Below are 14682 nucleotides of genomic sequence, written 5' to 3'. Positions count from 1 at the left end.
GCTAATGACACAGATATCATCATTCGCCCCGCGGACAAAGGGGGCAATATTGTCCTTTGGTCAAAGGAATCATATATCAAGGAGGCACAGAGACAGCTAGATGATAAACAGTTTTACATTCAAGTAAATACAGATGTATACAACACCAGTATTATTGACATCTGGGAAAGATTGAAACAATGGGAACAAATAGGCTTGATAACATGGGAGGAATACTGTTTTTTGAAAAGGGATTAACCTAAACTGTCCATACTGTATCTTCTACCAAAGGTCTAAAGAAAATCCCTGGAATGGTACATAAGAACTCCACTTCTCCACCAGGGAGACCTATTGTGTCCTCTATTGGAAGTGCCCTAGAGAATGTCTCAAAATACGTCGACTTCTTTCTGAGAGAATATGTCACTGGCTTACCATCATATGTGAGAGACAGCACAGATTTTATGTGTAAAATACAAGATATATCATGGGAGTCAACTGACTTACTAATCACTATGGATGTGAACTCTTTGTATACTGGAATTGATCATGAAGATGGTATACAGGCTAGTTATCACTACCTGAAAAGGAGACCTATACAATTTTTGGAACATACCAGGATGTTGTTAGACATGATGTCATTATGTTTAACCGGTAACATTTTTATGTTTAACGGTACCCTTTGCCAACAGATTCGTGGCACTGCCATGGGCACATGTTTTGCCCCAAGTTTCGCCAACCTCTTCCTGGGCAAGTGGGAGGAGGAGATCAGATATGACCACACTTTGAACTTTTACTTTTCTACGGTAAAAGTGTGGCGCAGATATATTGATGATCTGTTTTTAATCTGGACAGGTGGGGAAGCAATGGCAGTAGAATTCATCCATATTCTGAATACTAACAACTATAACATCAGATGGACCAGTCAGATCAATGATACATCAATTATCTCTGTATAACCTCTGAAGAGAATACCCTGAAAACTAGCCCCCTACAGAAAGGCCACAGCGGGGAATACTCTTCTTCATGCCCTCAGCAGCCACCCGGATACCCTTAAGTGGAGTATTCCTTACGGTGAGCTGCTGAGGGCAAGAAGAAATTGTAGTACTATCTCTGCTTTTGAACAAGAGATGGATATTATGATCACCAGATTCAGGGACAGAGGTTATCCCGACTGGGTACTAAATAAAGCTAAGGAGCGAGTTAGGAATGTAGATCGAAACTCATTGCTCAGTCCTAATGAAGAGATTATCACACAAGATGTTAAAAAGGAGTCAGAAGCTACTATGAGGGCAATATTTACCTACAGTAGTAATTCATCTCAAATATCGAAGATACTAGCTGATAAATGGGATGTATTAACCAGTGACCCTATCATCGGTCCAACCATGCCACGCAGACCAAAAATAACGTACAGAAAAGGGAGAAGCATTAGAGACATCATTGTACGCAATGATGTTACACCCAAAAGAGCAGAAATTGATCATCATTTGAAGGGCTTCTACCCCTGCGGGCACTGTAAAGCCTGTCGTAATAGTAAGATGGTGAAGTCTGTTGTAATCCCAGGTTTTGATACTCCCAAAATGATTGACCAATTTCTGACATGCAGTTCCACCTTTTGCGTATATGTATTGATGTGCCCATGTAAGATGAAATATGTGGGAAGTACTACATTAACCACCAAAAAGAGAGTACTTGAACGTATGCGGGCCATAAACAACAAGGACCCACATTACCCAATAGCTAGACACTTTGAACTTTTTCATCTGTCCAATAGCAACCTGTTAAGCTTTTTTGCATTGGAACAAGTTCACATTGGTCCCAGGGCTGGGAATAGAACCCTTGCCTTCCGAAAACGGGAATCAAAGTGGATAATTAATCTCGAGCCCAAATATCCTAAAGGCCATAATCTTGATGAAGAACTTGCCTATCATTTACAGGATTGATTATCCGTCCTGCTACCATTGGGTTACTGATTTGTATCTGCTTGTACATTGTATTACTCTGCAACCATGTTTTTGTGCTTTTTTTGAAATTTACTATCATGATTAAGAAAACAACACCTAATGCTGATTTATTTATTGTCACATAGGGGTTAATTTTGGATTTTTGTTTGATTCTACATATAGGAAGAAAGGACAGGTTACCTGTGCTGCGGACTGTCTCATCCGTTCCTGATAACCTACCCCTTTCTCCCAGAGGTCCTGTTTTTCACATAAGAATGTATTTTTCTTAGATAAAGAATGTATTCTATCTAGTGCACTTCTATATTTTTCTCTTCTATTTGTTGGTACAGGGACTATTATATAGGCGATCAACGTATGTACTCCGGTCTATCATATATATATATACAACATGACATGTAGGACAATGTTCAGATAAGATTTTCTGTCATTATGCCATATATTTACAAGTTACAATTTTTGTATAAATTGGGCACTATGCCGTATATGATTTCAAATTTTTTACCAATAGGAGACATTCTGGCCAGTTATCTGTAATTATGACACTTATTCGAAAGAATACTGCACGTTGGCTAAAGTTTGCAATTTTGCATAAATGTATATATATGAATTTTATGTAAATAGTAATTTACTATTATCATTTTTGAATCACCTATTGGACTTTAGAATTGTATATACATATGTAAATATGTCAAAGATATGAACTTGTTCCATATACTACTTGTATATAACTACCACTCTAAGATGGCCGCCAAGTTTAGATCTGGACACCAGTTACCAAACAATTAGTCCTTTTTCGGTGTCTTAAACCTATGTATAGACTTCCTGTACCAATTGCAAATTGTGTGATCAAGACAGCTCTTGCTTATTGACAGTAACTTTGCTTATTAAACTGTGGTTTATCCTGAGTGCGAGTCTTTTCTGAAAAGAAAACTGCTGTGGATTATATAATTGCCGAGAGACCTGCTGGGTTTTTACTCGCCATCTGTGTACGGGCCACGGACTTCGTGTAAACGGGTCTTTGGAGGAAGAATATATATATATATATATATATATATTCACTGAAAAAACCATAGGCACGTTATAGTTAGGAATTAGCATTTAAGAAACCTTAGAAATTCACTGAAAAAAACATAGGTTTCACACATGTTATAGTTAGCTGGACATTTCACTCATACAAAACCATTGAAATTCCCCCGTTATAGTTAGTTCAGCTAACTATAACTCGCGCACCCGCAATGCACTGCTGATGACGTCACATATTACATCACTCATGACATGGTCAGTGTAATCACTCATGACATCTCAGATGACATCACTGATGACATCAGTGATGACATCATCCAGTGAATGTGTGTCTTTCGGAAAAATAAATATTTTTTATATATGTATATCTAAAGGTCGATGGAAGAATAAATGGGTAAATAAGTGCATAAATGGATGTTTTTTTTTGAAAAATTGATTGTATAACTGACTTATCAATTGTATCTTAGTGAATACATGTATTAGCGAGTAATGTTTAAATATTTAAATATCTGATTCAGTGTCTCACTTTGTGTATAAGTGGCTGCATGGGTTGGTGAGTAGCTAAATGAGTGTCGATATGGGTTATTAGTTGTGTTTTTTGAGTATCAGAATGAGTGTCTGTATGGTTTGGTGGGGGGTATTACTTAGTGCACAGATACATGAATGACTGACTCACTGTTTGTATGTGTTTTGAAGACAGCATGTGTGCAGGACTATATGGAACACCTCTCTGCAACACAGCTCCCTGGAGCATACCAGAGGTACCTGATGGGCTAGTTGGCTCACAGGTGACCTCAGGATTGAAGAGGAATATATTCCCCAACCTAAAACGTGCCACAGGGCGTGTTTGCACACATGTGACCTCAGGCCACGCCCCTTTCCTTCACTATTGAGCCAAATATTCCTCTAAAATCAGCCGAAGTACGAATTCTGATTTACTCACCTGTTATCATGAGAGACGTCAGTGCTGCATCTTTGAGCCCAGGACCGACCCTGAAAAGTAAATGTAACCATACTTACAGTAACTTGAATTTCCTTCCATAGGGTAACATTGACTGGTTTCACATGGAAATTTTTCTAAGTGTGGAGTTTTGGAAGTTTACAAAATTTCTCTAAAATCAGCCGAACTACGAATTCCGATTTACTCACCTGTTATCACGAGAGACGTCAGTGCTGTATCTTTCATCTCACTACTATTCCTGAAAAGTAAATGTAACTGTACTTACCTGTAATTCTAATTGTAGTTACAGTAACTTGAATTTCCTTCCATAGGCTAACATTGACTGGTTTCACTTGGAAATTTTTCCAAGTGTGGAGTTTTGGAGGTTTAAAAAATTCCTCTAAAATCAGCTGAACTACGAATTCTGATTTACTCACCTGTTATCATGAGAGACCTCAGTGCTGCATCTTTCATCTCACTACTATTCCTGAAAAGTAAATGTAACTGTACTTACTAGTAAATTGAATTTCCCTCCATAGGATATCATTGCCTGCTATATAAAATATACATAAATTAAAAAAATATTAAATAAAAAAATATATATTACAATTTCAACATAAAACAAAATCAATTTATATTAAAAATATGTAATGTAATTAAAAAAATAAAATATCTAAAAATAAATACTTTAAAACAATGTAGTAAATTAGTGTTAAAAATATATAACAATTAATACATTAAAACATTATCATTTACAAAACCTTTGCAATTCACTGAAAAAACAATGGGTTTCAGCCACATTATAGTTAGGAATTAGCATTTAAAAAACCTTTGAAATTCACTGAAAAAACCATAGGTTTCAGGCACGTTATAGTTAGGAATTAGCATTTAAAAAACCCTAGAAATTCACTGAAAAAAACATAGGTTTCACACATGTTATAGTTAGCTGGGCATTTCACTCATACAAAACCATTGAAATTCCCCCGTTATAGTTAGTTCAGCTAACTATAACTCGCGCGCCCGCAATGCACTGCTGATGACGTCACATATTACATAGCTCATGACATGGTCAGTGACATCCCCGATGACATCACTGATGACATCATCCTTGTGAAAGAGTGGCAGACCTCCTCTCAGCGTAATATAACGTTTGATACACACATTGAAAAATAGAAACCAAAATTTTCAAAAAAATGGAGATACCAATACCAGTTAGAACAACCTTTTCAGTAATTCCAAAATCTACATACACATCCACTCATTCACCAACAGTTCTATATCGTCACTCATACATGTACTCACTCATCATATGTACTCATACACCTATACCTCCTGTTACACACCTACACTAATCCATAGAGTTAGTCACACACATACTCACACATGCAAATAAACATCCATTTGCTTGCATATACAGCTTTACACACACCACTACACTTACTTTTACAGAAACGTACATATAGTTACTCTGTTAAACAATCACTTATAGAAACACATACTTAGTTATACAGGAACTTGTCCAATCCCTCACTCTCACATATAATCACTTATATACATCAATACTCACATATACTAGATTAAGACATATGTAGTTACTAATAAAGATACTATTGAGACAGTCATTCACTCACTGACACACGTATACACACCCAACATAGACCCAACTAGCCCACCAGGAACCACCAGTATGCGCCAGGGGGCTGCGTTGCAGAGAGGTGTAAAAAGGGGCGTGGCCTCAGAACACCTCTCTGCAACACAGCCCCCTGGCGCGTTTGCAGAGGGGGAACTAATTCCCCTTGCATACTGGGGGTTCCTGGGCGCCAACTTGCCCACCAGGAACCTCCAGTATGCGCCAGGGGGGTGCATTGCAGAGAGGCGTAATGAGGCCACGCCCCTTTTTACACCTGTCTGCAATGCAGCCCCCTGGCACGTTTGCAGAGGGGGAACTAATTCCCCTTGCATACTGGGGGTCCCTGGGGGCCAACTAGCCCACCAGGAACCTCCAGTATGCGCCAGGGAGCTGCGTTGCAGAGAGGTGTAATGAGGCCATGCCCCTTTTTACACTTCTCTACAATGCAGCCCCCTGGCGTGTTTGCAGATGGGGAACTACATCCCCTTCCATACTGGGGGTCCCAGGGTGCCAACTAGCCCACCAGGAGCCTCCATTATGCGCAAGGGGGTTGCGTTGCAGAGAGGTGTAATGAGGCCATGCCCCTTTTTACACCTCTCTGCAACAAAGCTCCCTGGCGCTTTTTCAGAGGAGGACTAATTCCCCTTGCATACTGGGGGTCCCTATGGGCCAACTAGCCCACCAGCAACCTCCAGTATGCGCCAGGGGGCTGCGTTTCAGAGAGGTGTTAAAAGAGTGTGGCCTCATTTATACCTCTCTGCAAGGGAGCCCCTTGGTGCATACTGGAGGCTCCTGGTGGGCTAGTTGGCCCCCAGGGACCCCCAGTATGCAAGTGGAATTAGTTCCACCTCTGCAAACATGCCAGGGGAGGCGCGTTTGCAGGGAGGGGGTGTGGCCTCCTCCCGATCCTGTTTAAAAAAATACCTTTAAGAAGGGGGCTGTCTAGTCCCCCTTCTTTTTCTTTTTTTTTGGCCCTGGGGACCCCATCCCCCAGGGCCTGCCCCCAATTCTTTTTTTATTTATTTTTTATGGAAAGGGGGCCGCGTACCCCCCTCCCATGGCCAATTCCGGCCCCGGAGATCCCATCCCCGAAGCATGGCCAACTATTCTTATTTTTTGTAGAGGGGGGCTGCATAGCCCCCCTCCTATGCCCTCTTATGGCCCCGGGGACCCCATCCCCCGGTGCCTGCCCTTTTTTTATTTTTTTTATTTCATTAATGGGGGGGGCCTCCCTCCTGGAAAACTTATGGCACCGGGGACCCCATCCCCCGGGGCCTGCCCTCTCCGTTGGGGACCGTGGGGGGGTCCCCAAGCCCTCCACGGTCCCGGCCAGCTCTCCGCATTCTGCGGGTGCCGGCATTGCTTTTCTGCTTGGGGAACATGCTGCTCCCCATGCAGAAATACAATACGCTTTGATTTTTGAAAGAGAGAGCAGGTTTCCTGCTCTCTCTTTCAAAAATCAAAGCAGTTTGCTGTATTAGGGTGGGAGCCGCAAGGCTCCAGCCCCACCATAGCAAACGGCAGTGTCCCGGGGGTAGGCACCTTGGAACACTGTAGGAGCCGGCCCTGGGGGGTGGTGGTCCCCAGGGCCACCGAGGGCCCCCCTCCCACATGTTAAAAGCCCCAGGGGGTGGTCTCCCGGGCTGGTGGGTCCATCAAAGACCCCCCTATTTTAGATATTGGAGCCCCGGGGAGGTGGCGGTCCCCGGGGTGTGTAGGGGGCTTGAGCCCCCCATACAGGTTTTTTTTATTTGAAAAAACAAAGCCCCGGGCGGTCCCCAGGGCTGCAGGGGGGCCCGTGTGCCCCGCTATTATAATTACTTTGCCCTGGGGGGTGGCGGACCCCGGGGCAGTGTGGGTGGGATTGGGCCCCCCCACACTTTTTTACAATATGCCCCCAGGATTTGGTCCCTCCGGGGGCTAATTTGAAAAAAACCAGACAGGGTTTTCATTTTTTTTCACAGGGTACGCGTACCTACCCCCTGAGCAGGCCTAGGGGTCAGGGTGTTTGTACCCTGCCCCCTTTGCGTGTTTTGCGCACTTGTTTCACTGCTTTCTTGTGCCTCGGTAACCGAGGCACAAGATGGCTGCCAACACTTCCTGGTTTGGAGTATTGACAGCCAATTAGCATATAGCTCATGCTCGGGAAGGTACGAGTACTGTACAGAGTACAGTACAGAGTACGGTACTTCACATATAGATATATCTATGATTTTACTTTTGAATTTCTGAACGGATTTACACCATTTAACAAAAAACGTGATTTGCAAACTGAACTCTACCTTTTTGACAAATTTGGTGTAATTCCGTTCAGCCGTTCGGGCTGTAGCCCTGGCTAAATGTCCTATGGAAAAATGCACGGGGAAAACACGTTTTGGGACCCCCTTTTTTCTCAACGCCCGCTTCACGAATCACCCCCAAACTTTCAGGGAAGGAGCAGAGCGGAGCAGGTCATTTTCTTGGAGAAATTCGTGAAGATTCGTCCACCGGCGCCAAAGTTATTCCAAATAGAATGTTGCAGATTTCCTATGGAAACTAGGTTTTAACTATAACTACCTACTGGCGACCGTTTAGGTTTTATATATATGCCCTGAGGCAAGGACGAGCCGGCAACAGGGTGATTTTAAAATCCTTTATTTACGGAAACCGGCATTCCCAGTCAAATAAAAATCCATTCCTGACGTGTTTCGGGGCTTCACAGCTCCTTCATCACAGGAAGAGTTGCACTTCACTGATGACCCGCAGGACCATAAGCCACATGCTGAATACTTATACATCCCAAGTGGGCTCAGGTGAGTTATATTTAGAGCATGATGGTACCTGTAGTGTTTAGCTTGAGCAATGTATCACCCCAGTGGGTTTAGTGCGATGTGCAATGTTCATAGTAAAAAATCATTCAGCCGCAGTGGGCCTCAGCGCCAGGCTTGCCAGTGATTTAATTTCCTTCCAGGCTGCGCCATTCAGGAGACTCTACATCTTCTCAAGTCTCCTGGGCCCCATGCTGTTATCCCCATGGTTCAGAAAAGGGGGTGGTGATGAACAGAGTGTCTGAATTAAGCAGACCACTCTTACCCAGTCCAAAGATCAGGGCTTGATCCATCACCGTTATTTAGCTCACTGCACCATCCCAGCTCAGAACCTGGCTATATGCAAATCAGTCTGTCCCTGGCCCAGTGCATCATGGGAACAGGGCAGACTAAACTACCAAGCCAATTCCTCACCAGAACGGAGACAAGCTTCCGGGGACCGGTTTCTGGCATATCAGCCGTCGTCGGCCCGGCTTGCTTGAATCCTGATGGTGCAGTGAGCAAGGGACTCATGTCTGAGTATACCCTGCCACACATATAGTGGCCAAAAACGATTCAGAAAAGGGGGTGGTGAATCTTTTGTCCACCATAAGCGTGGAAGGGTATACTCAGAAGTGAGTCCCTTGCTCATTGCACCATCAGGATTCAAGCAAGCCGGGCCGACGGCGGCTGAAATGCCAGAAACCGGTCCCCGGAAGCTTGTTTCCTTCCCAGTGTAAGAACTGGCTTGGTAGTTTGGTTTGCCCTGTTCCCATCATGCACTGGGACAGGAACAGACTAATTTGCATATAGCCAGGTTCTGAGCTGGGATGGTGCAGTGAGCTAAAAAACGGTGTTGGATCTAGCCCTGATCTCTTGACTGGGTGAGAGTATTCTGCTTAATTTAGAAACTCTGTCCATCACCACCCCTTGTTGTTAAATATGTTATCCCCATGGTGGCGCGTCCTCTACAACCAAGATGCCGCATTCAAATCCATTACACAAGTTTGCCCTGAGGCAAGGACGCGCCGGCAACAGGGTGATTTAAAATCCTTCTTTTACAGAACTAAACTTGCAGTTTACCACCCTTCTCATAAACGGGAAGGGGTCCCCAAGAGAATCCTACCCCTTTGGGAATGCATGCACAAATACTTTTTTAACAGAAGGCAGTGGTCCTAGAGACCACTTCCTGCCCTTAAAAATTGAAACGAAAAAGTTACACTTTTTTAGTTTTTAAATGCATCCCGCTTTCCTTAAAGGAAAACGGGCTGCATTTAAATAAATAAACTGCTTTATTGACAAAGCAGCCCCAGACATAGTGGTCTGCTGACCCCAGCTGGCCACCATTCCGGGGAGTGCTAGCCATTCCCAATTGGGTTGCAAATTACGACAGAGTCATTAATATTCATGAGGCATGAAATTGTCAACCCCATTGGGAATCGCAAACAGTGTCTTAGACACTGTGTATGTAGCATTTTGCGAGTCACAAATTGTGACTCGCAATTTGTCGCAATTTGCATGTTGCAAAATGCTATGGTCGTACTTCTGGCCCAGAGTACCTAATCTCACTTTAATGTCACTTTAACTTCTGTTTTTTATGTGAATATATATATACATGTAGATGTGTGTATACACACACACACAAACACCCTCATTGTGGAAAATGTCCAAAGATCCAAGAAGAACAATCAGTTGGTATTTTCCAGAATATCTGTACTTTTAGTGTTGCACAAGCCCAAACTCTCCAGATATTTCACGGAGTTATCATGTATCCCAAACATTCAAGGCATTGTTAAATCATTCAAATGTATTTAATAGTTTTAGTTCAAAAATTAGATCTAAATGGCCACAGTCAATAGGTGTTTTGCGGCCTTGTCACTTCTTCAGGGCTTTCAAATAAAAATATACCACCCTTAGGGCATCATTAAAATGCCTTAGAGGAGTAGGACCCCCGACTAGAAGTCGGAGGTCCCACTGCCCTGATTTTAATGCAACCGCCTTCACAGCGCTTGCAATGTGTATATTTTTTACTGCGGCATGTGCTGCGGGCTGCAGCGCGTGTCCCAATAGAACATAAACACTTTAATAACATCCCTGAAGAGTGTGACATGCGGTGCCTGAAACATGGTGCATGGGGGTCCACAGATCTATTTAGCCGAAAAGCCAGGTTTTGATGGTCTTCCTGAAGTTGTTCAGGGAGGGGGCGCCTCTGATGTCTGCTGGAAGCTCATTCTAGGTCAATGTGAGAGAATGATCTTCCACCTGCCAAGACTCTGTGGATGCGCGGGGTTTCGGCCAGTGCAAGGTTGGTAGATCAGAGGTTTCTTTTGGGTACGTGGAAGTTGACTCTGTCTATGAGGTATTTGGATCCATTGTTGTGTAGGCAGTTGTAGGCATGAGTGAGGATTTTGAAGGTGACTCTTTTCTCCACAACACTGATGAGCCATTGCAATAAGCTATAGTATTTATCAGTCATTTTCAATTGCACAGATATGCTCCAATCCGCCACCAAATTCAAAGATTGAAAATAAAAATAGAAATAAACCTCTATATAGAAATGCATGATATTATCTTATATATGTACTTATACTTAACTCTGCCAGTTAGAAGGACTGCTGTGCTGCTACACAGACTGCCACTAAGCTTGATTGCTGCTCCGAAGGAACTGAAGCCCTGCTGTGCTGACCTGCTGCCATTTTGCCTGGGTGAGAAGGACTGGACCTGCATCTCTTGAACCCAGAACCCAGAGTGAGTCCAAGGGCTAGTTGGCTGGCCTCCTGATCTTGAGCCCCAGGGACACAACAGGCTTCCAACAACCTTGCAACCTGTACCTGGACTCTGCCGTCTGTTACTCTACCTTGCCATGTGGTGCCACCCCAGTTTTGCACCCTTGGAAATGGGCCTAATGTGCTCTGTAAATCCAGCTAAAGCAACACATCTCCTCTGCTGCAAGTGCAAACCTGAGGAGAACCAACACTTCTACGTTGCTGCATGAACTGGACCTGTCCCAAAGACCATCATTGCTGCAACAATCCATCAGAACTGCTGCTACATGATGCTTCCCCGGCAAAGGCTCTCTCATCCCTCGACTGAAACTTTGACATTGATGCCGGACTCCACATTGCAGCCCTTTGGAGCTGATGCATCATCCGGACGGCACGCTACATCCTAAGATCGCAAGGCCCATCAACAGGATCCTCTGTGACGACGCAGGCCCTGAAATAACCCTAGACTTGTTTTGGCCAGGCCAAGAAATCTGGGCGTAATAATAGATGACAATTTAAGTTTTAATAAACACATCAGCTCCGTCATCTCGGCCAGCTTCAATGCCCTTAGGATTATAAAAAAGATTCTTCCATTTATTACTCTGACTACCAGAAAACCGTTGTCTTTTTATTGATCTTATCGAAATTGGACTACTGTAATGGTCTTCTTGCCAAACTTCAAAAACAACCTATGAAGAAACTTCAGTGTGTACATTATGCGTCAGCCAGGCTTGTCTTCAACTGGCCTAATTTCACCCAGTTTCATCTGCCATTAAGCAACTGCATTGGCTGACGGTTGCAAACCGAATCAAATTTAAGGCATTATGCCTTACCTTCAAAGCCCTGCACGAGGTAGGCCCTTGTTATTTAAAAAAATCTCTTTCATGGTATGTTCCTAATAGATAACTTTTCTCAAAAAATACCATGACAATGCCTTGTTCCAGGTTCAAGAGACTAAAATGGGGAGGCAGTTGTTTTACCACCGAAGACCCTGCCCTGTGTAAATGTTTACCTATAAACATCAAGGCAGCTCCAACACTGTTGGGTTTCAGTCAGCTATTAAAAACTCGGCTTTTCAATTCTTAGATACATCATTACTCCTAGCACTAAATACCCTCACCTGACTGCCACTCAAACAGCATCAAGGTACCTATGGGTAATCGAGCGCTTTAGAAACATTTTAACATAACATAACATAACATAACATAACATAACATAACATTGCAGTCTTAATGCATCTTGGAACTGATGCATTGCTTCGGCTTGATGACGCATCTTAGACGCAGATCCTCGCAAAGTTCCGCAAACCAAGATTTAAGGTAGTTTATTGAGCGGGCCTAGCTGGGTCCCGGTAACCAACCCACGATCCATCATGGTTGGCCTGAAATTGTGACTTTGTGCTAGTCCGGCACAACCAGATATCCAAAGTTGGCTTCTCTGTGCTTTTTGGTGCTATTTTCACTGAAATCTTAAAACTTGAAACCTCTGGTTCTACTGATTGGATTCTTGTCATTTTAGTCTTCTTTTATTTATTGAAATAAGTTCTATTTTGTAATTTGGAGTGGGATCCTTTTTTGTGTGGTATGTCACTTTATTACTGTTTGAAGTGTAGCACAAATACCTTGGACATTGCCTCTAAGCTAACCCTGAATGCTCTGTGTCAAGCTACCAAACAGTTGAGCACAGGTTAATTACGGGTTGACTTGTGCCTCATCCTGACAAGGATTGTGCTTGCTGCTTGACTAGTGCTCACACCGCAGCTAACCACCAACCCAATTTCTCACATTCAGTTTGAATAGAAAAAGTGCAATAATATGTTCTATGTGTTTACCAATCCTCCCAAAAATATAGTGCACTCGTTACACCCACACTAAACATTGAAGAAGGGTTTGTGGTGATGCACAAAGTATGCTACTATTTTTAGAGATTTGGGGAATAACAATCAGCAGTAGGGCAATATATCTTGTGACTGGAAAAGACTTACACTATTTGCATTTCTCTGGTTATTCCCACCTAGCTATAACCTGTTTCAGTTATATTGAAGAAACGTCAGCTCTGAGAACCTGGCTAGCCACCCAAAGTCAGTTATTAATTCCCGCTTCCAAACCAAGAAACCTTCACACATCACTGACCAACCTGCAACCTTAAGTGTTCCTATCACTTCCTGCCATGCATACATGCAGCGGTCGAGCCCCATTTATAACAGTCTACCAACTGCTGTCTTGCACCACTCCATGTACAACACTCAGAAATTGTCCTACATCCCAAATTATATTGAACCGGTCTTGGCCATTTAGCTTCCAGCACTTTTAATTCTATTACTTGGTATTCATGATCACTGATGAATGTAAAACTGCAGGTACCAGAATGCAAATTGCTGGGAGATAAAGGAAAGGACAACATCTAATGCCAGCTGGCTCTAAAGAGACAGAGAGGAATCTTCTGGTATCATCTGGCTTTGTCTCTCTTGTACCCTCTTGCCTTCTGTGAATGGGTGACTCATACCCCAAGCTGAGCTGCACATTTTCAGCATTCTTTTAATTGGTTAGTAGCACAAAATCATTGCACGGTCAAAGGCTCGATCCCAGTACACTGTACACAAAACCTAAATTTCGGAGGACAAATCTGAATCTATCATCTGCTGACATATAGTAAAAGTGGCCATCTTTTACAATTAAAGAACTACCAATTTTTTAGAAGGTTCAGAATAGTTCTGTATCACATTGAGTTCACTGTAACATTCTAAAAGTTACTATTTTGGTGAGCAGTATATTTTACAATTACCACTGATGCTTTATTTAGTAGAATCTGCCTTTGAAAAAGCCACCCCCAGAGCAGAAGCCAGGTTTTGCTTTGAGAATGCTGGTGGTCCATGCATAGGAGTTCTTAGGCAGCACTACAGAAAATATGAAAAACTGTAAAATCGCTTAAGTGAAGGAAACATGGGCAAATAACGCAAATAAGACTCATTCCGCTTTCATCATCATCTCATAAAAATGATATAGAAATATATTTATTTGAGGAATTTTGGTAAAGTTTTGTAGGTTCTACACTACCAATCATAAGAATGATATTAAGGTAGGCATCCACGTATGCCTTAATCACAATCACCTCGGAGAAGAGGTGCTTTTATGGCAATCTTTAAATATTGAGAATCTGGTGTTCGGAATGTAACAGGCACAATAAATAGCACCTATTATAAGTGTTCCTAATTGCAGTTGGAAATAACATGAAGATGTTGGTGTTTTGCACGCAAAATCCCAATGACCCGTTTTTATGGCTCGGCCTACATCACCACTTCGTCAGAAGTGGGGCGGAGCTCCGAGCCGTTTTGTTACGGGGCTCAGAATAGTGAAGTAAAAATTCCTCAATGCGCAATATTTTTCCGTAGTTTATTTTGACATCTGCATGCTAATTGGTCCTCGCGTTGCTGTGTTTCTAGTAGCCTTCACACAATAGGCCATATGGATTTCAGTTTCTGCACTTCCTGCATATTCTGTGTGGTTACGCGCAGGGGAGTGTAATAAATTGTCAATTACGAGCTGTCAGGGTGCCGCGGTAATAGAACCCAGATGGTCGGGGCGCGTTCACCAAT

At 42.9% G+C, this 14682-nt stretch overlaps 1 protein-coding gene across 1 annotated transcript in view; it reads left to right on the top strand.

Annotated features, from left to right (window-relative positions):
- Positions 1-683: 683 nt before the first annotated feature.
- LOC147724710 (uncharacterized) overlaps positions 684-14682 on the top strand; it is a 62701-nt gene continuing 48702 nt past the window's right edge. Inside the window, exon 1 of the mRNA XM_086918094.1 lies at positions 684-782. Coding sequence (XP_086774220.1) covers positions 684-782 — 99 coding nt within the window. The remainder of the gene's footprint in view (positions 783-14682) is intronic.

Source organism: Lissotriton vulgaris, chromosome 4_1 (assembly GCF_964263255.1).
Source record: "Lissotriton vulgaris chromosome 4_1, aLisVul1.2, whole genome shotgun sequence".
Taxonomy (NCBI): domain Eukaryota; kingdom Metazoa; phylum Chordata; class Amphibia; order Caudata; family Salamandridae; genus Lissotriton; species Lissotriton vulgaris.
The sequence above is the reverse complement of the archived record's forward strand: the minus strand, read 5'-3'. Positions and strand labels throughout refer to the sequence as shown.